This window comes from Hirundo rustica, chromosome 20 (genome assembly GCF_015227805.2).
Source record: "Hirundo rustica isolate bHirRus1 chromosome 20, bHirRus1.pri.v3, whole genome shotgun sequence".
Taxonomy (NCBI): Eukaryota; Metazoa; Chordata; class Aves; order Passeriformes; family Hirundinidae; genus Hirundo; species Hirundo rustica.
Window position 1 is genome coordinate 9,046,865 of NC_053469.1, and position 23,494 is coordinate 9,070,358.

The following is a 23,494-nucleotide window of genomic DNA, read 5'->3' on the forward strand; positions in this document are numbered from 1 at the left end:
CAATCCCTACCAGGAACCAATCCCTTCCAAACCAATCCCTTCCAGGAACCAAACCTCCAGAAGAACACCACAGGTGTCTGTCATTGCCATGGAGCCATTTTCAATTCACTTTTTTTTATGTTCCTCCTTTGTTTTTCCTCTTTACAAGAGAGAAAGGGATCAGCAAGCTCCTTTAGGAAGTATCAGAGATGTTTCCTGCAGGGTTTGAGACCCACAAGTGTTGAGATAACACTTGAACAAAGACAGGGAAGAAATAAAGCCGTTTTCCATCAGAAATCACGCTTCCACTTCTTGACTTCACCTCTCGGATTTCCATAGTTCCTTAACAAGAAGGAAATATTTCCATATTTCCTGGTGACAGTGCTGAGCTTTTCTAAGAGTCAGGGATTCTTCATCCAGCCTGCAATGGGCCATTTTTCCCTACATTCACTCAGAGAGTAATTGATTTTATGCAAAACCAAACTGTGCAGGTAAAATACCCTGGATTTAACAATCCTGATCCTGGGCATGTGTGGGAAATGATGCCAAGCTGTTTTATCAGCTGGAACAGTCCCCTCACATTGCCCAGGGATGTAAACACCAGGGTGGATGGCAGGGAGCTGTTTCCCAGTGTCCTGTGGGGCTCTGAGGATCCAGCAGGAAGAAAACAAGCAATGGAAGGTGCAAGGAAGCCTTAGGGAGGCAGATCCTAAGATGTGTCGCTGCCAGGACGGCAGGACTACAAAATTCCAGTTCTGCTGGAAATGCCAAGTGCGCTCCATGACCCTGCTGGGTCAGGGCCTCACTTTTCTGTCTGCACTGGGAAGATCTGCAGTGAATTTCACAGTGAGTTCTAGAGGAGGAAGAATTTACCATGCTCTGCACCTACTCCCCTTCCTGGCCCTACAAAAGCAGGCAGCTGCCTAAACCAAGCACCAAGGCTACCACGGTTTTGTTCTTTGCTTTATTACTCTTCTACTGCTCCCTCCTTCATTTCCTCTCCTCAAAGATGGGTAATAGTTATGTTTGTGTCTCATCTTTCATGAGATATTCAATAACCATCTCTTTCTCAGTTACTTCAAGCTCCTTGATGGATGATGCAGGGAAGCTGGAGACGTGTCCATCCCCATCATGAAGACTCACTCAGGGGATCTTTGGGGAGCATTTGGATTCACTACATGGCTCACACAGAGGATTTCAGTCCAGGGAAAAAACTGCTTCCTGTCTTCGCCCATTTCCTGGAAGCTTCTACGAAATATCAGCAGCAGGGCAGCGTTATGGGTCTCCTCATTGATCAGAGGGAGCAGTTCTGCCGGGAGGAAAGGCTGGGAGAGCTGGGATTGCTCAGCCTGGAGAGGAGAAGCTTTGGGGTGACCTCAGTGTGGCCTGGCAGGGCCTGAAGGAGTCCACGGGATGGAGAGGAACTGTTTCCAAAAGTGTGGAGTGACAGGAAAAGGGGGAATGGCTTCATACTGACAGAGAGCAGGGTTAGATGGGATACAGGGGAGAAGTTTTTTATTATGAGGGGGATAAAACACTGGCACAGGGTTCCCAGAGCAGGTGTGGCTGTTTCTGGATCCCTGGCAGTGCCCAAGGCCAGGCTGGACAGGGCTTGGAGCAGCCTGGGACAGTGGGAGGTGTCCCTGCCATGGCAGGGGTGGAACAAGGTGGTTTTAGGGCTTCTTCCAACCCAGGCTGTTCCATGATCCCATGATGACTTGGGCGGGAGCTGTGAACAGAAAGGAGTTCTCTGCTCTCCAGAGCAAGAAGGTTTCTAAGACACAACTTCGCCCCTAACTCATGACGCAATAAATTTCCATTTTTGCAGATGGGGAAACGGAGGAAATTTGGCCCGTGGTCAGCTGTGATAATGGAGGAGTTCTTGCCTGGCAGCACCTCATTCATCCCATTTCATCAGGCACTTAATCATCATTTAATCCAAGGATCCTCATCCATCCTGGTTCTCAGAGCCCTGCGGGGAATCTTTCAGTGTCATCTGAGATATTTCAAGCTGGGGGCCTGGCAAGGACAACTCTGAGGGTGGCATCAATTGTCTGCATCCAGTTCCTTGACCCTTTCCTTTGAAGAGCTCCCTTTCTCCAACAGAAAAAGCAGAAGGGGTTAAATGGCCCTTATGAAGATGAAATAACCCAACAGCAGCACATCTATTTATTTAGATCGTCAAGGCCACCTCGCTTGTGATCCTAAGTATGAGAGAAAGGAGTTAAACCTCTTCTGAAATCTTCTGTTAGAAAAACTAAAGGCAGATTTGCAGCCTCCAGAGAGTCATGAGGAGACAGACACCCAAGAGATTATATTTAAATTTTAAATAGCTCTGGTTGATTGGGCCAGGGCCTGTTTAATGACACAGACTGATGGTCCTTCAGACTGGGGTGGATTTTTCTTGAGGATTCTGGCACCAAGTAGTCATTACATCATGAGGTAATTATGGAATAGATTCATTAGCCCACAAACAGGTTCAGGTCACTCCACGTACCTTGTCTGTCTCTCTGCATCCTTAGATGCCCTGGGTGGCATAAAAGGAACTTGTCTATGTGACTTTCTGCTCATGATCTTTCTCTATCAAATTATAAGACAGTGTAAAAAGCTCCATCATGGAGCTCAGATTTGTATTGAATAGGTTGAATAGCACCGTGAAAATTAACAAATTGAAAAATCTAATGATGAGAACCACAAAAGGAGAAACAGGGAAAAGTCTGATTGTTAGAGTGTAAGACAGACAGAGAATTCTAGAAACTGGGCAGATATTCATGTTGGTGAGGCTTCTTTTAGACACCAGAGTCTGTCCCTCATCTATAGCCAAGAGCGATTTTAGAATTCAGCAAGATCAAGCACAAAGCACTGGTGAAGTGGGAGAAAAGGCTTTCTGGGAGAGAACAAATTGAAAATTCCTGATGCTCATTGCCACCAGTTGTTTCTCACATGAAACAAGTGGGGTCAGATTTTCCATCCTTTTGCCCAGGGCACTGAGAAACGGAAGCGCACCTGGCAGGCAAAGGACAAGAGCTGCCTTAGCCCAGGGCTGGAGTTCTTCCTCTCCTTTCAGCAGCAAAATTCCTGTCCTGAGATGTTCCTGAAACACCCACTCACAGCCATAAGGACAAGGCAGAACATATTTGCAAAAAAAGGATGACCATGACAATCCGGTTTTTGCTCCAGGAGGGTCGAGAATGAGCTGGTGTCACACGAGCCAGGCTGAGCCTCAAAAAGCAACAGGGCTCTTGCAAATCACTCTGGTGCCCAGGACAAAGTCATCCAGAGATGTGCTCCAGCCACACTCCCAGCCTCCAACACTCCCACAAAACCAATTAAAGGGCTAAAAACTTATCAGGACCCATAGTCTTTGTATATTTTTGGTTCAGACCAGCTTGAAAGGGACTGTTTGAAGGACTTTGGGGCATGAGGGACTAGAAATCCTCATCCAGAGGTACAAAGAATTCCTTTATGGGACAGTAATTACTCAGCAGTAAAGGACATTAATTTGAAGCTAGTAGGGTTCAAGATATTCCATTATTCATCTTGCACCCCATTTGCAATGAAATCATTTCAAAGTGATGGATTCAAATTTAGGCAAGTGATGCTGGAATGGGACAGAGGATAGACTTGCTATGTTTTATGGGCATAAAGAGATCCATAAATTTTGAATGTTATAAAGTCATTACAAAGAGAGAAAATATTTTAGCTGTCAGTCTGGCTCTCTTTATTGCTGAGGGAATAGTTCCATGGCATACAGGAGATCTGAGCTGGGAAATCTGTCCTACAACATGGCCAAAGGGTTTGGGGATCTGATCCAGAACCCACTGAAATCAGCAATAAGAGGGTTAAGGATCTTCCACCCACAGCAAACTGCTAAAATGTGAACCCCAAACCCCTGCCCTTCCCACTGGCAAAAGGAAAAGCTCTTTCCAAAGGTGGTGACCCCTGAAAAAGCAGCTGTGCAGGGGCTCAGCCAGGCTGTCATCCCACCCAGGACAGGTGGATGGATGTGTTGGAAAAGTTCCCTTGCATGCCAGAACGTTACTGAGATGGGGAAGAGGAGGAGCACTGGGAGCTCCCTCACCTTCCCATCACACTCTCCACTCAGAATTTGACACACCAAGATCCTTGGAGCTGTAGGTCCCAGGAACACACCCAGAGCCTACAGGAACAGCAGCACCACACGACTGCAGAGCCCAAACTGTTACAACAGCCCTAGAAGGGATGGATAAAGAGAAGGAAGAATAAAACCCCTGTGTAGATTTGTCCCAGAATTTAATTCCCCAGTCAGTCCCACAAATCAGCCCAAATCAGGTGGGATTTGCACCTCCCCTTTGAAGCAAGAAGTATCCAAGTATTACCCCAAAACAACTGCAGATTGCAGGATCACATGGCTGAGAATGTGCTGCCTCTCCAAAAAAGAGTCTCCAAAGTGGCATTAGACTTGCTATTTAACAATGTAGAGAACATGATCCTACCTCAGCAAGAATAGAAAAAGAGTAGCTATTTCCTCCTAACGATCTCGTTCCAAGAAAACTTGGAATATACGCTTAACATTGTAGACAGCTTTTCCTATGCCTGCTAAGCACTTCTGCTTGAAACAAATATAAACCTCATTTCATTTTATATATACCAACAAAATGCAAATTATGAGAACAAGAGTCTGGAGCCTTCATCCTTTAGCTCATCTGTATCCCAGGCTCCCCACTTGCAAACGATGAATGTCTGCTCATGGATTTTCTATTTTTTTTTCAACCGAATAACTTCTGCCACATTGTGTTTCTCTCCTGCAATATAAATAATGCTCACTTAACAGTGAATGCATTAGACAGCTATGTTTCCATTGAGTTGTCATTTCCAGAAATATTCTTCTTTTTGGGTAGAAATTTTCCATTCTCAGTCGTGGCTGAAGAACAGTTCCTCACCCCACTGATTTCTATTTTTTCAGTATATCTTGCACTTATTTTTAAGTTTAAAGTAACAGCAATATCTCCCAGTAAGAAATGCACTGCAAACACAGACTTTTCCCCAAGGGAAAGGTAACTAGGGGTTTATCTGGGGGCTCTTGAAGCCCAGCTGAATTTCTGAGAGCAGGTCAGTAGTGAAGGTGAATTTTCACTGGAACCAGTGCAAAGCATCAGGAATGGCACAGGGAAGAGCAGAGAAAGAAGAAGAGCCCTCAAAACTCCCAAGATTTCCACATTGTGGCAGCTGGGGAAAGCAAAACACTGAAATAGCTCCTGAGCAAGTTATAACCCCAGTGTTGAATGGGGGAAGAGGTGGAGACAGGGAGATCATCTTCCCTGACTTTATTGACTTTCATCCTTTTCAAGTATTCAGACAATTCTCAGTTTGGACAACTGAACTAAAACCAGAGAGAGAAGAGGTTTAATTCAAAGTTCTCGTAATTCCTTTTAAAATTTTCCCTCCACAACTCAACTCAATATGAAAACCAACTGGTTTTTGTCGGCTCAAACAAACACGAGGAATCCTGCCCGTCACACAAAGATTCGCTCAGTTTATGGTTGTTTTCTGCCTTGCTCCTCCTGGAAGGAGTACAGGATCTAGGCCAGCAGCTTCATCCACTCCCCAGCCCTAAAAATAAACAGCGTTTCTTCCTTGCCCCTTTTGCTTCATAAGATCTAAGATGTTAAATATTCAAAAAAAAAGCCACATATAGAAACCTGATTCATCCCAAATTATTCTTGGACATTTCCCTCCTAAAGCACAGATATACCAAGGGAAGAAATAATGCCACGAAGTTTGCTCCTCCACAGCACGGCTCCGCCAGCAGAAACTTCAAAAACCACTTTGGACTAACAGATGGCAAAGAGGGCTCAGTGATGGGATGGGTGGTGGAAGGTTTCAGATGAACAATCAGTATGAGCTGCATAAACTGCCAGCTTTAAGCTAAAATGTCCATGAGTATGTCCTTTGCCACCATCACCTGCAGGATTTTTTTTCCTGTCCGCATCATGAGACAAGAAATACATGAAGTTACCAACGGGCTTAAAGCTGCAAACTCCCACCTCCTTTTATTGTTTATAGTTTTCTACTTTTAGGTGGAGTTTTCTAAGTGCTGTCTGAGCCCTAAATCAAGGAAAACCATAAGAAAACTCTGGTGTGAGTTCATGAGAGGCCCTGGAAATCTTCTCGTTTGGATTGGTGCCTTAAAACTTGTCATGGGAATGAGCCCATGCAGGAGAAACGAGCCTATTGCTGTTCCCAAAAACAGGGTTTGAAAGCTTTAAGGGAAAATTAATGGTTACTTTTGTCTCTGATATTCCTATACCTCCCTTTGCACCGTGAAATAGGAAACATCAAAGTCTGTCTCACAGGGGTGTTGTGAAATTGAGTTAATGTTGGTGTGAACTCGCAGACTGTGGCAATGAAGTCCATAAAAAAGAGGCCTGGAAGGAAATGACGATTCCCATGTTCAGCCCACGGTTTGAATAAGTCTGTAAATAAGACTTAGTGCTGTGCACTGAACAATAAAGATGGGAAATGAGATTACAGCAATCCCTCCTGCCACCTCAGACAAAACTGGAGCCCAGTGGAGAAGTGTGGGGGTGATCAAAGAGAGCCAGGCAACGTTGGTTAATGCCAACACTGCCCCACCGCCAACAAACTGCTGAGCAGAAAGTGGGTTTGGGGCACCAAGCCTGATTTGCACCTCGACAAAACACCCTGGGGGTGGAGGAGGTGCTTGGTGGGGTGTCCCTGCTCCAGGATTATCCCCACTGAGGATTTCTGTGCACCCAGGAAGGTCATCTCCTCCCACTCACGCTCAGGATGAGGCAGACCTGGGGCCTTCCTCCCCACGTGCTGCACCCCGCGGGAGCTGAGCCCTGAGAGCAGGGCTGGGACAGGCTCACCAGGTGTGTGCTGCATGCACAGGTGCTGAAGGCTCGGGGACAGGTGTGCGTGGAAGGGAAAGTTAATGTTTGACAGATGAGGAGACCACGTGCACCCCGGGAGCACAGGATGGACCAGGCCCATCCCAGCGGGCACTGAGCTGAGCTCACCTGCGCCCTGTGCTCCATCACCAGCCTCTCCCCCTCCACAGATGAGCACAACCATCCCAGCAGGGACGGGCAGGGCAGGCTGGCTCACAGCAGCCCAGCTCCCCAGCAGATGGAGACCCGTAAAATTCCCCCTGGACTCAGCACTCGGGTGCTGTGTCTGGTTTTGGGCCCCACACTGCAAGAAGGGCCTTGGGGGCTGGAGCATGTCCAGGGCAGGGAACAGAGCTGGGGAAGGGGCTGGAGCACCAGGAGAGGCTGAGGGAGCTGGGAAGAGGCCGAGCCTGGAGAAAAGGAGGCTCAGGAGGAACCTTGTGTCTCTGCACAACTCCTGACAGGAGGGGACAGCCGGGGGGGTCGGGCTGTGCTCCCAGGGAACAGGGACAGGAGGAGAGGGAAGAGCCTCAGCCTGGGCCAGGGGAGGCTCAGGGTGGACAGCAGCAGGAATTTCTTCACAGAAAGGATGATTAAACTTTGGATGGGGCTCGCCAGGGTGGTGGTCGGGTCCCCATCCCTGGAGGTGCCCAAGGAACACCTGGACGTGGCACTCAGTGCTCTGGGCTGGGGGCAAGCAGGAGAAGGTCAGTCACAGGTTGGATTCGATGACCTCAGAGGTGCTTTCCCATCTAAATAATTCTATGATAAATCAAAAAATCTCCAGTGACCACAACTTTGGGATGCAACCCTAGAATTAACCTAGGTAAGTTCAAATTTGGTTTCTGCAGGCTTCGCCATCCCTCCACATGGCCAAGCACAGAGCAATCAGGAAGAGCTATTAACAGAGAAAACATTTCATCCAAAAAACGCATTTTTAAGAATGCTCTGACTCTCAGCTGGCTTCATCTGCCCAGAGGTGCCCAGCAGCACAGAGCAGCAGGAGAGAAACTTCTGTTGGATAGTTTTTATTGAATTCCCCCCCACACATTCCCCCTGGATTTAGGTCAACCACAACACTTCAGTAACTCAAGCCAAGTTTGCCAAAACCTTTCCTCGAAGAAAGGAAGCATGGAGAACATTTTGTGTGCCAACATAGTTGAATGGAAACCTTTACAGTCTGGTCTTTTCTACTTGAAAGGATGTCACAGTTTAATTTCCCAAATAAAATTGAAGTTGAAAAATTAAAATTGAGAACATTAAAAGCCTGAAATCATCATAATCCAGATTAGACAAAAACATTACTCCTCATTTTCCCCAATTTTCTTGCCTTCTTAATCTGCTTTTCATATGAAACTCAGTTCTTTCAGTGCTTCTGCATGGCATGAAACAATTCCCTTGATTTTTCACGGAAGCTGAAATCACGGTTATTTGCACAACCAAAGCGGTTGCACCACATGCATTTCCATACCTCTCAGACAGCTAAATTTAACCAGTTAATTACGTGGGGAGGAGAGGGGAAGTGAGGGTAAGAAAGGCTGCACCTGGCAGCAGCCAACCATCACTGCTTGCTCCAGGAGCAGCTCTGGAGCCCTTTCATGGAGGAGCCTCTTCATCCTCCCATTCACCTGCTCCGTGCTGGAACAGACTGGCAGATCTCAGCCCAAACATTTTGTCCCCATCTTAAATCCACCTTTGAAAAACTACAATAAGTCCCCAAAAAAATAATAAATAAATAAAAAAGAGAGAGAAAGCTGAGAGGTTTAATTACTTTTATCCCTGTCTGAGAGGCACTTTCAAGTATAGCCAGGGTTCCTGGAATTGCGGTCCCAGTGCCAGGGAGAAAATGAACAGCAAGAGACGGGCTAAAAAAATCCCCGGCTCACGGATATTTGCCTGAAACACAGCTCGTTTCCAAGAACGAGGCACTGTTAAGTCTGGCTGGGGCTGGTCTCCAACAACACCCTTCCCATCACTCTGCTCCAAGGTTATTCCAAGCCCGAGCTCAGGGATTTACAGATCCTCCACATGCGCACAGCTCAGGCCGGATGGGGTGGGAAGTGGCAAGGGGTGGGTTTGGTTCTGCTGGAATTAATGAAAGCCTGGGGGGAGAGGCTCTGCATCCAGCACCGGTTCCCTAACGGAGGAGCTCTGGGAAAGGCACAGCTCTCCAGCCTCCAGTTCCAAAGGCAAACCGAGCGTCCCAAGAGTCATTTCCATGGAGTCACCTTGGCGGGGTCCGCAGCGCCGGGCGTGCGCCAAGACCCGGGCGCTCCGCAGCAGCACGAGGCGCGGGGCGGCGGTGCCAAGGCAGGGCAGGCGGCCCCGGGAGCTCAGGTGCCAGCGGAGATGCCAGCCCCGGGATGTTCAGGGTGATCACACAGCGAGTGGAGCCTTTGCCCGGGATGAAGGCACCAGCTCAGCAGTTCTGTGCCTGCCGCCTGCGTCAGCGCCCGGGCTCCGGCAGCGGGGGGTTCTCTTCAGCTGCGCTTGAGTCCTTCAGCAAGGCACAGCAGCCAGGGGGATGCTCACCCCACTTCTGCTTTAAGTATTTTAAAGGTTTTCTTTGGTTTGGTTTTGCTCAAGCCCCATGTTTGTAAAGAGGGAAACAAACCTAGGTACGACCTTGTGAGTCTAGGGGTGATGAGCTCTTGTAAATCACAAATTTCTCATGGACAAGAGGCAGCACCCAATGCTTGTGGCTTTCCCTGCACCTCACAGACACCCATGCACTGCCTGGTAAACAAACACCACAGGGCTCTGCCTCACAGCCCAGTCCATCAGACCACTCACCCACAGCTGAGATGCCCACACAGCGTTTGGAAACGCTGGCATGAGGCAGCTGGATTCCACAGGCCACTTCTACAAACATTCCAGCAAAGAAAACAATCCAAGAGGCTCAAAGTATGATGGAAAGTACAGAACAGACACACACCAAGGCCTTGGCACTGTCCCTCTCTTGAGCTTTCTTCACCCTGAGTCACTGTGGCCACTCCATACTCCTTCCCAACCCCACCTCAATCCCTCATCCCAACACCACAAGGATTCAGGCAGAGCTTTCCCAGCATATTCACTGCAATCCCAGCTCCAATCATGCTTCCTTCACCAGCCGCAGGACCAAAGCAATGGTCCCACCACTGCCAAACACGAGCTGTGTGGGGAGGCAATGGCTCTGTCCCTGCAGCACAGCCCTGGGCACTGGGGCACCCATTAGATCCCACCTCGTGAAAGGGGCAGTGGACAGTGACCTCTGGCTGGACAGTGACCTCTGGGTGGACAGTGACCTCTCGGTCCTACCTTTATACAAGGTCCTGAGCAGTCCCACCACAAGATTCCCCTTTCCATGCCCCTCTCCTGCAAGGACATCCAGCCTCTGTCACTGTCTTCTTTCCATGTCCTCTTTCACAACACACATTATAATCAGTTTAACAACCCAGCAGCCATGGACAGAAAGTTCTTTCTCTCCATCCTCTCACATCTCCAGGCCCTTTGTCACATGATAAACCCATGGACACTCTGCAGTGTCAGCAGCGGAGTCCCAGACACCTCTGAGGTGTCAGATCAGGCTCTGCAGTTGGGTGAACAAGGCCTGGAGGATCTCCTGGTGCTGCCAGTGCTGCCAGGGTGGTTTTAGCAGAGCAGTCCAGCACCACTCTGCCAGGGCAAGGGAATTACTCCCTCCTAACCCCCCTGTCAGCGGCTTTACACCACAGCTCATGGCACTGACCCCCTGAACAAGCTCAGCTTCTGCAGAGCTGACAACACCAGGTGTGGTCCACACAGAAACCTGGGAATATCAAGAGGAACAAATGGCTGCGGCACCAAGGACCCTGTTTTGCAAAGTCACTTTCCTTGATCCCATCCATATTTCAGCACAGCTCCAACTGAGCCCCATTAATGTAATTGATTCTTAATGGCGTTCTCCAAGAAACCATGTGAAGATTTTAACAGGCTATTAGATGGAAATTAAGCCTCACCCAAACCTTCCTCCTGTGGAACAAAGGTTTCCAAAGATGCAGGGGGGCTATTCCACTCCTGCTAATGGACGAGACGGTTGATTTGAGGAAAAGGGACACTAATTCTGCATTTTCCAGCCCTCACACAGGAACACCAGAGGTTTGTAGTTACAAGGAAAGGGTTTCTCACCCTTCCCACACAAGCCAGATCAGAGGGCAGCCCTAGAGGGATCAGAAGCAGAAGTGCTGTTTGATGAGCTGGAGGGCTTCCAGGTTTCAAAAAGGAGAAATAAATACAAATTTTGTTTGCTTTTGTCCCCTGGGCACCCTCATGCCAAGCAGGCCTCAGATGATTGCTCAGATGTGGCCTTTGAAACCCAAAGAGCTGAACCTGGCCCGAGGTCACAGCTGTGGCTTCAGCGCTGCCGCTCTCCTGGGAGCCTTCAGCTGCAGCAAACCTTTACAGCCTCATACTTCTGTGGCAAGAGGCACCAGGAAACCACTCCCAACTTCTCCCTTCCATTCATGAGCCACAGCTTTTGAAAATCAACCTGTGATTCCAGCGTTTCAAAGCCAGGACATGATCCTGAGCACTGACTTTGCCGTGGAGGACGTTCCCCTCTCTCCATCTGAGGTGGAGCCCCTCATTTTGACGCCACAAGTCAGCGGCAACACTCGTGGCCATTTTGACTCAGAGCGTGTCACCTCCCCCGAAGGTCCAATCCTGCCTCGGGTTCAGCTCTGACAGACACCCACAGCCGCAGTTCTGCGTGTGCCACGCCGTGGATTTGACACATTCCCCGTGGAACACGAACGCTGAGCTCTGTGCAAGAGTCTCCCACTCACTGTGAGTGAGCAGCTAGAAGACTTCTAGCTGATTTCTAGAAGATGATGCTGTTACCATCTCCTTTACTTCTGATTCAAGTTCCCCACACTTCATTTTAACATTTTTAAAGGCTTATTTTTACTTCTTTGGAGAGGTTTTTAACTCACTACTCTTCAGTGCTGACAGCCAGCCTCCCTCACGAGTACGTTACAAAGTCAGGTAGCAGCGCTGCCTTCATTTTTAAAGAGCTGGAAATGTGGAAACAAAGGGAAAAGAAACAGCCTAAAATCCCTTATTAGCCAAAGTCATGCGCAGAAGAGAAAAATGGAACACCCAAAGTCCCATCCATTGTCCAATCTGCTCCCGAAGAGAACCAGAACTGCATTATCCTGGATCTGCCTCAGACACAGCATTGACTGCTCCCATAGTCCCCTATCCTTTCATGCTTCAAATTAAAACAAGAAATTGGAACATGCCGGGCTTCCTTTGTCCTTTTCACCCTCTGTGAAAGGCAGGGATCACCATCATTTTGTATCTGTTACAACTGGCTTTAAAGTTGTAACCAGAGAGTGAAAAAAATTAAGTTTTTTAAAATTAGGCTTGGGGTGGTCCTGTCTGTACAACTGGTAACCAAGTCAGGCATTTCCAAACCCTCTTTTATTGTACCTGTCCAATTTTAGTACTTTATTGATTATTGCAGAACAAGAAATTTGAAGAAGCTCAGGATTATCCAGCCAGTCCAGGAGGTATGTTTGGCCACAGAACTTTGGCCACAGGAATTTGGAATGTTTCTGCCCAGGAAGTGGGTAAATAAGGCTGAGGTTTGGCACCAGAAGACAAGAAAGGTAAAATTTTTCATTTCAGCACACTTCTCAGAGCAGAGATAATCTGCAGAGATCTGTGATGAGGTTATTTATGTTATCAGCTAAGTGGTTTTGAACAGATACAGCGTCACTTACTTGGAGCACATGGATATGAACTTCTGAAAATAATGAGATTAAAAAGAAATGTAAGGAGTTTTCTGGACTTCAGCCTTCATCCTGCAGCCAGAGCAGCCAGGATTCAGCAGTCCATGTCTTTATCAAGCCAAGACTTCACCTCATCTTTCCTCCAGGCCTGTTTCTAATGACCCTCAGGAAAGGTGTTACCCACCTACCAGCAGCCAAGAGTGCAGATCACTTCCCAATGTGGAAATAACTCCCTGCAACCTCACACAGCCTTTGGCTGCCACCCTTTTCCCAGCGCTGGAGGCCAGAAAAGCAGCGGAGATTTGTCTTTGGCACTGGGAGGGCGGTTTGTTAATGCTCCTCCCCAGCAGGAGAGCTTTCATGCCTGACTTGTGGCAGCTGGACGAGCTCTCAGGTCTGACTGAAGCCTCATTGAGGACAGGGCCACCCTCTGACTAGATAATTTCACCTGCCGGAATCTTCTCCCGTGTTCCAAATCCGGCGAAGTTGGGAAGCTACGGCTGAGATCCTCCCGAAGCAAGGTCAAGGGGATGTTCCACCATGGAAAGGGAGCGGTGACACCCCTGCAGCACCAGGTCTGAGGGTGCCAGACCTCCATCCTCTACAAAACCAGCCCTCCTTTGTCACAGTGACATCCACATCACCAGAAGCCACCTGGGATTCATTTTAAACGAGTGATAATTTTCAACCCTGGTTCTTTTCCCGAAGCTGTGGGGTTGGAGGGCACGCTCAGCACTGGAGCGTTGAAGTTCCTCTCTGAGCTGTAGCGGGGAGATGTTTGATCTTTAAATCAGACATGAAGTGATGAAAGAGCACCACTCCTACTGATATTGTTTCGTGTCTAAAGCGACAAAGTCGTATTCCCAGGTCAGGCTGTAACAGGCTGGATCCTGCTCCCAAGCCGTGGCTCCCACAGGATTCAGAAGAAATTACAAGATAAAGAGGAGGACAATTATGAAACAGCCTGTTCACATTTCCACCTAACTTATTCCAGGGAGCACCAGGGAAAGGCCTAATCATCCCCCTTCAAAAAAAACCCATTTCCCTTCTGGTGGATCTGAGGATGATCTCAAGGCTGCTTTGGTCTCAAGACCCAAACCAGCCCATTTCAGCCAGAGCAAATGCTTGTGATGATTTCCATGAGTTAATTACATTTCCATTAGTGAAGAAGGTCTAAAACTTCATTTTCACCACTGACGCTTTTTGAGTCCTACCAAAATAGATAGGGAAACATGATTTCCTCTCTGCTTTTCTTTATCTATCTCACCCTTATGAGACTCTACTCTTAATTTTAACTCTCTCAGCCTTTTCATTTCTCCTTAAATGGACATTTCTTCAACCCTTTAATCATTTTCACAGCCTTCATCCTAAGCTCCCATGCCCAAACTTTATTCAAGGATGCTGGTTCAGGGTGTTTGAGAGGGGGAAACTGAGCCAAAAGGCTGGAAGATTGAACTGTCTTCCTTTTTTTAGTTCTTTTTAATTGGAAAATAAGCTGAAAGCCCCAATTTAAGTTCTTTTAAGTCCTTTTTGTACCAGAAGCAAGCTACATCCAACCAAATATTTCTGATTATTGGAGTTCTTCAGCACAGGAATATTTTGTAGCTGAAAAAGTCTCAGTCTTCTCCAAGCAACTCATTTTTGTCCTTCACTTCTGTACTTGGACATCATCCCATGGACCATCAACGTGCTCCTAAAGCCTCGCTCTGGGACCTTCCAGTTGCGCAGAGCCCTACAGGGAATTTGTGTAACGAGGCAAAGGAGGGGGAGTCAGCTTTAACCCCTCTGCAGAAACTTCCCTGAGGAACAACCCACAGGTTCCTGCTGAGAGCAGCCCTCCCCTCTTTGGAGAGCCCCAAGAACAATTTCTATTCCCAGGGAAGCCCAGCACTGCTCCAATCTCTACTCCTGATCCTTTCCTTGCTTAAATCTCACCCAGCCCAACATGAACTGACTTGAACTGAGCCAACAGCTAAACCCATTATTGTCTAAAATTGGGTTTAACTCAGGAGCGACCTGAACTTCTTGCTCCAAAGGGAGGCTTTTAAAATTCTGCAGCTGATCACGAGAACCACCTACACAAACACACCCAGCCCTGCAGCCAGCTCGGAAACCAAGACATCTCCAGCACTGACAGAGTAAAAATATCCACCAGAAAAGCCTGACCTGTTTCCTGAACCTCCACCCTGAGATCACCGAGCAAATGAGTTTGTTTCATTTATTAATTCAAAACCCAGGACAGGTGATTTTTCTGGCCACCAAAATACGGGAAGGTGGAGAAGGGAGGAGACACAATTGTGTTGGACATGCATTTAGCTGATGCTGACCATGCCAGGGGGGAAAGGTTTCTCCTCTGTATTGTTTAGGTGGCCATGCTCCTTTGTGAGGATCAGAGAAATTTCCAAAACCTCTAAGATCACCCCACAGGTTCGATGTGTGCCACAAGAGGCAGGACTGTCTCAGCCTGAGCTGCTGGGCTCGCCCAGGACAGAAGAGCCTTTCCCACAGCCAGGAGTTCATCCAGAGGAGTCATCCTGCAGCCTGACCTCATTCATGTGCGATCCCTTCCTCTGTCCCAACCCCATCGGACCCTTCAGCACAGAGAAGATGCAAGAGAGCTGAAGCTGAGGAAAAAATCTTGTGGAACTGTGTGGAAAAGTATCTCCAGGTGCTGATCCTGGGCTTGGCTTGACCTGGAATTCACACCTCCTCTGGCTCCAGCTTCCAATACAGGAGCCTGGCCCTGGCCAGAACATCCTACACACCCCACTGGTGGTTTGGTAAGAACAGAATAGAAAATCCGTTTTCCAAATCCAACTTTTCCAAATCCAAGTTTTCTTGGTGTTTTCAGAGAGCACCCAAAGCCTTTGGGGTGAGATGTGTATCCAAGGACACGTGTGCAGATGTGACACTGTCGGCACCCCGGCTTAGATCACAGTTAAAACCAGGCTGATTTTCCAAACCCTCAGCCTTTTCCTTCTTCTCCTCTCAGATGAGCAGGCACTTTGCCATCCAAATCTGCTCCCTTGGGAACTGGGACACAGCAGCAGAAGCATCACTTGAGAAGCAGGAGCCTGAGGTAACCTGCACCCTCCTCCTCATCTAATTATGGGACAGCACTCAACACCGTACACAGGACTTGGGTATTTTGGGCCTGGGGATTTTTTTGTTTATTTGTTTTTAAACTAGGAAGCATTACAAATAAGACATTAAAGCACTTTGGAGCCATGGTTTGATTTGCTGGTTTGAGATTTAATTCTCAGTATCCACAGCCAGTTCCAAGAGCAGCTACCAATATTTTCCAGCTCTAGGTGCTCCCAGGACACGGTTGCCAGGGCAGGATCACACATTAGGAGCAGATCCCAGAGTCCTCTTCCCACCTGCAGGCTCCACAATTGCCTGTGCAGCTGCTTCCCTCACAAGAGACAATATTTCCCTGCCACCCACCTGCCTTTCAGAGCCATAAAAAGCTAAAAATACAGTCTGGACTCTGGACTAATGATCCTGCCTGCCTTTGATAAAGCCCTGGCTGCCAGGAGAAGCAACCCCTGCTTTCACTTGGGATGGTCACTCCTACTTGACAGGTGCCCAGCTTCAGGGAGAGGTAAACACCCATAAATATTGTCTGGCAACCCCTCTTTGCCAGCACAGAGCTTGCAGGAAGCACCAACAGGCACAAAACATGGAAATGGGCACAAGATGGAAACCTGGATGTTTGTTTCCTCTCTCTTTAGTAAAAAGGGGTTTGTTTGTGCCTCAGCTTCCTGGCTCCTGGTGCTGTTCCATCATTATCACCTCCCATCCCAGGTATTCAATACCTCACAGTCCCTTTAATGAAGTGAGAGAGCAGCACATCAATCTCATTATCTGTTTGCCCTTGAGAAGTTCTCTGACCTGAAACATTTGGTTTGCCACCACCAGAGCAGAGCCAGAGAAGGATAATTTCTGCCAGGGAAGGGTTGTCCCCACCTGCAGGTCCTCTGAGGGGCTGGGACCATCTGCAACCTTCCTCTAAGCACAGCCCGGAGTCCTCCTCTGCCCAGGAAAGTCTCCTGATTTAGCAGCCAGCCACACAGTTACTCACCCACCCGCTTCTCTCAACCTGCCTCCAGCCACCCCCACCAAAATCGATGCAGAAAAGCCACTACAAGCAACAAAAAAAGACACGAGCCCTAATTAACACTCCAAGAGGCTCAGCACAGCCTGGGTCCCCCTTTGCCTGGAGAAATAAGCCCAGAGGAAAACAGATTCCAGTCCCAAGGAAGCTGCTGCCCCACTGGGCAAAAAAGGGGACATTTGCCAGATGGGTTTAGAGGCCTCAAACCCTTCCTCCCGTCCAGTCTCTCTGAAGAGAATGGCTTCTGCAGCTCCCCAAGAGCCCAGACTGCCAAGGGACAGAGGACAGAACATTTTCTGTTCAACCTGAGACCTCGCACACCCTTCTTCCTCCCAGTTACAAACCCTCTCTGCTTCAAAAATGAAAATTTGTCTGCTTGTCTTCCTCCCTTGCTGCCCTCACCCACCAGCCAGAACACCAGGTGACACCTTACAGGTAAATTCCCTGTGTCTTGTCCACATTTTTCTGATTGAATTTCAGGAGAGACCCTTTGCTCTTCTGAGCCAGCAAGTGTCCATCCATCACTGGAGCATAAAAGAAATTGAAAACAAGGATCATCTGCATTAAAATCCATAAAGGCTTTGCTCCTTGCGTGACTCATGCACGGTGCTGACAGCACTCGCCCCGAGTCCATCACCACCCCAACCAAACGGCTCCTTTTCCTTGTGACAGCCAAGCAGGACTGAGCTTGCTCCTTCTCAAAGCATCCCTTTCCCCAGCTCCTGTTGCTGCTCTGCTTTGCTTTCTAGCACACAAGTGCCAAAACTGGGAAAGCAGAGGGAAATCTGCGCTTCCCTGCTCCGACCCCTTCATTCCCTACATCTCCAGACCCAGAGCAGATAAACAAAGCATTGAGCAGCTGCCTACAGCGGTGCTGCAGGGCATCCAAGGGGGCTGATTTCATTTGAATTCCATTTTTACAGTTAGTTCTGTGGTTATTTGCAGGTGGAATATAGAATCAAAGGATCACAGGAAGGTTTGGGTTGGGAGGAACCGTAAAGCCCATCCATTGCCACCCCTGCCATGGCAGGGACACCTCCCAGTGTCCCAGGCTGCTCCAAACCCCAGTGTCCAACCTGGCCTTGGGCACTGCCAGGGATCCAGGGGCAGCCACAGCTGCTCTGCCCACCCTCACAGTGAAGAATTTCTTCCTAATATCTCATCTAAACCTACTCTCCTTCAGTCTGAAGCCACTTCCCCTCATCTTGTCACCTCTGTAAACAAAGTACACCAGAGCCAGCCCCAGAGCTCAGATATTCTCATTTAAGGCCTTCTGAATGGACAGGAATATGCACATGGGAAGAAAGAAATGCTGGAGCCAAAGCTTCTATGATTATTTGACAGCTTTAAGAATCCCAGCCCTCAACCAGGCATCTCCTTCTCAAACACTTCCCTGGTCACTTCTCTCCGCCTGTCTGGGAGGCACATCCACCTCAAAGGGGCAGATCCGAGGTCCAAACCTGCCTCACAGCCCGGGCTGGGCGGTTCCTGCGCCTCCCACTCTGTCAGTCATCACCGCATCCAAGGCTGCTGCTCCTCAAACACGGCACCAGGAATAGCAGCTCCCGCTGCCCACATAGCAGGATGATCCTGGTAACCAGCAACGCTCACATCGAGGATGAGCAGGGCTTTGTGCTGTTACTAAATGAGTTGCCTTCCAAATTATTAGCAGCATCAGGAGCTGGGAGCGCATTTCTCAGACAATCAAGATAATTCTGGTTTTTGTAATTTGTTCCAGACAGCCTGAGACATCCGTACCCGCACAGAGACTTTGTGCACATCATTTGGCAGCTCCGGGCCTGGCACACGCTGTCTCTGCCAGTCCCACCCAGAGATCCAGGCAGCTGATCCAACTGGCTCAAGAAGCCACCAGGACTCTTTGAGAGTGTTTAATCCAGGCTGGTTGGAAGCCAAAAGAAATTAATTCTGCTCATAAAGGACAGAGCGCGATCGTGTCAAGCACTCCGTTATTTCATACCAGCCTTTAGCCGCTCTTGGTGTTGGACAAACACCACGTGGTTGTGGTCGCTCCACGAGGAGCTGGCAGGACTGGGAAAGGACCAGCAGCAAAGGCCTGTGGTGCACAGAAAAACCCTCAGGTCAAGGGAGGTTGGACAGCATAAATCTCTGACTGGGGTAATGCTGGCGTTTCATAAAACCATAGGCACACAGAAGAAGGAATTCCTCTTCAAGACTTACTAGAAGGCACCAAGGGGAATCTCAGGTAGCTGGTGATGGAAATCGGACAAGCAGCTCCTTTCTTGGGGTATGGAATTAAACCCTAATGCCCATTATCCATTATATGATGAAACCAAAAATATAAACAAGCTCCAAAACACAACTGAGGACAAGAACCGTTGAACATCATGGTTTAAAAGCCTTTTTTTCCCCTCAAAAATCCCTAGACATCTGAATTTTGGGAATCAAAGGTCGGTATCATTTTGTCCGTGCCTTGTTCTCCATCCTTCCTCTCAGCACACAGCCCTCAGCACCAGCTCCATGAAAACTCAGCAATTCTTCAGGCTTTGCATCCCAAGCCCAGGAGAAAACCTCCCTTGAACTCCAAGAGGAGCAGGTCTGAACCCTCCAGACCCTGAATCAGAGCTCATGGCTCCAGCTGAGGAATTTGGGAACAGGACAAATTTGTTCCCAAAGCAACTGTGGATTTCTGGGATTTTCAACCCAAAACACATAGCAACAACAGAGTTAAAAAGTCCCTTTGCTTCAACCTTGGAAAAAGTGCATTATGATCGTCCAGTCCCAGGCCAATTGAGAAACTGCAATTTTGTGTGATTTAGAGCTGCTAATGCGTGATGTCATCACTGGAGCCAATGCAATCCCACAGAAAGGTGGGAATAAAATGAGCAGGAGCTATAAAATGTGTGTTTGCCTCCCCAACAGCAACAGGCCCTTCCCAGCAGGGGCAGCTTTCATGGAGACTCATCTACAACTGGTGGAGATCACAAGAAATCAGTAAAAAAAATCACAGGGGAAACAAAATCTTTCAAAGAGAGCCACCTATTCTTTTCCCAGGCCTTTATTAACAGCAGATCCACAGGTTTCCTTGGAAGCAAATGAGAAATAGGCGCCAGAGCATTGCTGGGAAAAGAAACCGAGGGAGTGTTTTCTGGAACAACAAACCAAAGCCATTTTGGGCCACTATCTGTTAGACTCGAGTTTAGCTCGATAGGATATTGATCCTGGCTGCATGGAACACAGGCCTGATGTACTTCCTGATTAACAAGTTCTGCTGTCTGCTTTTGACGAACAAAATCTCCCTCACTGCAGGTAGATAAAAAATATATTTATCAATAATTCCAGGGTGCAGGCATTGAGTAGCCAAAAAAAGAAAAAAAAAAAGGTTTGGGAAAAGCAGGTGGGAAGGATTACTGCATGATCACTGGGATATTTACATAAGGCTAAGTTCAATCAATGCAGAGCCTTCCCCCACAGCCTCCTCCAAAACACACCCAGACTCTGGCTGGCCTTTTTCCTATGGAAACAGAGAATGAGAGCGGAGCTGCTCTTTGCTTTTCTGGGGCTTAGCTAAAAGCTGAAAATGAGATCAGGTTTTCTGACATTCACCATTTATCTTAATAAAAACGTGAACTCGGCAGGATTAGCAGGTACACAACTCTGTGTGGGGTATCATGGAACATTCTCATGATCCTTCCTTGCTTACACAGAAATTAAAAAAAAAAATAAATAAATGAGGAGGAATCAAAATCCCTCTGTAATATTGAAGATCAATGTAAAACTGAGCTTGAGAGCTGAGCACTGCCTGGGAAACATGAAGCAACATTTTCAAGTAGAAATCTTGCACATATGGCAAAGGGAAGCTTTTGATAGAGTAGCAAATTGATATTTCAAAAACTGATGTCCTACCTATCTATATTTATAAGAACACATTAAGTACTGGCTTAGCACTGTCCTTTTTTATTATTCCCTAATAAATTACAGCTTGATCATTTTTTGAAATGCACAGATCAGAGTCTGCCCTCCACAGAAATGGAAATGAAGGTCCCACTCGTGTCACCACCTTGCTGCCCCTCCCAGGAGGGTTTGTCAGCAGGAAATTTCTTGCTCATCAAGCTGACTTTGAGGTCTTGATGCAGAAACGAGGAGGATTTTGTCTCAAATAAACAGCCCCGCACAGGTTTCCCCCTCACCAGGGCTCGTGCAGGCTGTGAGCACAGGGAAGGTTTCTGGCCACTGAAGGAAACCCAAGGAAGAGGAACTCCAGGTTTCCAGCACAGCCCCATGGCAACACAGGAGTGAGCAAAGGACTTAATCATGATCTGGGCAATGCAGAGCAAAACACACCAGGCTACAGAGAAAACACTTATTCAGCCCCCTGTGTGAAGCTGCAGAGCTTTCAGTGCTCCCTCCACCTTGGCTGGAAAGATTCAGGAAAGCATCAAACCAAGCATGAGTAACTCTGTTATTTTCAGCGCCTTCCCCCTAACGCCAAAAATCGGGCACGAGCACCTTGTTAAATCCAGCCCTGGAATTACAAGGATTGGAGGTCTGGATTTCCTCGGTGGAGATGACTCTTGGGCTTGATGCCGATGAGTTCAGCCTTTGCCACCCCTGCACTGCTGCCTGGTGGGAAGCCCTTGTACAAGACGATTTCAGCAGGGCCCAGTTGGTGTCACCATTGGAAACAGCAGCGGTGACGTTAACAGGATGGCACTTCAAAGGCACCCGCGGGGTTGCAGATGGCACCGGGGGTCCTTGTTCCAGCTGTCTCATCAAGCTGGTATTCCACAATTATTTTTCCAGGATCAAACAGTGCCGCAAAGAGCTCCCACAAGAAACCGAGCAGCGGGGAGACGCCGGAGGCGCCGCGCATTCCGGGGGGATCCTGCGGCCCTTCCAGCCACTGCCACAAAACTTGGAATGTCTGGGTTGTAAAATAAAACCAACAAACTCTGGAGTCTTGTGTTTATGGAGAAAAAAAAGTCGAAGGAATTCAAACCATGCCTAAACATTATGGCTGGGATTCAGAAAAGCTTTTCTGTAGAGCGTGAACTTGAAGAAGAGAACTGCTGGAGTCAGCTGAATTCCAGCATATACTGGAATGCTTTGCTGTAGGATAAATTCAACCAATTCCCGAGTCCTTTCCAGAACCAGGGCTTTTATTTTATTTTATTTTTTCTAAACACAAACAATGGTGTGGAGCTAACTAGGAATCAGAACAGAGCGTCAGTGAGAATAATTGTAGCATCTGCGCTAATTCTCTTTTCATCCTGGTGCCCCCTGCTTCTAAGTATGGAAATCTGATTCTCCTTGTGCCTCCACTGAAGTTTCTATTGATTAAATCCCCAGCCCCAGCAGCAGGAGAATCAAGCCCTGCATATTTATTCTCTTCCTCTTAATACATCAAGAATTCCCTTTGGCCTCTCAAGTGCTTTATCACAGGGTGCCCTGAATGCAAATGGAATTACAGTGATCATGTCGCTAATGAATACATTTGTATATGTATGCAAGCATCTCCCTACTCCACGCCACCACCAGGAGCAGGGAATATCCACGTTCACCACACACACAGGCGGGGAAGGTGTGGGAAAGGATGGATATGGGAAGCATATCAATAGCAGGAGCCAGGCTGCAGTTTCTGGGGAGAAATGAACTGAAATCCTTCCAAGGTGAAGGCTGCAAGCTCAGGACCTCACGCAGACCTTTGGATCGTTTCCTCTGAAGCTTTAAAGCCCAATTTGTAGACTAGAAGTGTTCATGTTTATGTTTTCATTATCCACCAGCATCACCCTCTATTTATATAAATAGACAGAAACTGCTGCAATGCATAATGTAAAATATTGTCAGCATTTTCAAGGGAGAGATCCATGATAGCATCTCAAACCAGGGTACAAAATGCACACGTAACCTTTTCACCTCCTTCCTTAATAAGACATTTTGAATTCTTTTCAAACACCTTCAAATTCTTTTGAGAAAAATTATTTCATGGGGGAATAAATTCATTCCTGCAGAAGCTTGGCCAATTTCAGAGGTTAAAACAGCTTAAAAACAGGATGCATTTAATTTGTAGCACACTCCATGCTGACTTCTAAAGTCATCCTGTAACGTCAGAAAATAAATTGATTTAAATCAGGTTCAAGTACCAGTGGCAATTAGAACCTGCAAAGTCACAGAAATGTCAGGAAGTGTCTGGATCAGATACACACTGGAATATCTACAAAGAAATATCCTCAAAACCACTTTTGAGTTGGTTCAAACACTTGGCACGCGGCTCATTCAGCACAAGAGCCATTCTTGGGATTTACTACAGCCGAAAACGCAGGTTTTTAGTACTGTTCCACTCCAGTCAATCCCAGCCCAACCCAGAGTGAACAAACACCACAAATCAGGGTGAGAGTTCCCATTAAGCTCGGGGGGAGAGGAGGTCACTTACCCTGTGAGGACCACGACAAAATCCATCACGTTCCAGCCGTTCCGCAGGTAGGAGCCTTTGTGAAAAACGAAACCCAGAGCGATGATCTTGATACCAGCTTCAAAACAAAATATTCCAATAAAGTACGGCTCAGTGTCGTCCTGGAAAAGAAGGGAAATTAAAGGAGTCAAGGAGTTATCCATGTTCCTGCTCCGATAACCAGTCCTCTAAACAGCTACAGGCACCAACTTCACACCTGTTCCACTCTCTGAAGAGAGCTGAAATTAGAAGGTTTAAGTTTAGTGGAACTAATCTCAGTGAGGAATTTTGTTACTTCTCTGAAATGAATTTTCTTTACAAATTG

The 23,494-nt window shown here is 47.7% G+C and overlaps 1 protein-coding gene across 11 annotated transcripts in view; it reads right to left on the reverse strand.

Annotated features, from left to right (window-relative positions):
- CACNA1B (calcium voltage-gated channel subunit alpha1 B) overlaps nt 1-23,494 on the reverse strand; it is a 291,532-nt gene that overhangs the window by 258,157 nt on the left and 9,881 nt on the right. For all 11 annotated transcript variants that reach the window (XM_058423110.1, XM_058423105.1, XM_058423109.1 and 8 more), the window contains exon 3: nt 23,152-23,291. In XM_058423110.1, coding sequence (XP_058279093.1) covers nt 23,152-23,291 — 140 coding nt within the window. The remainder of the gene's footprint in view (nt 1-23,151; nt 23,292-23,494) is intronic.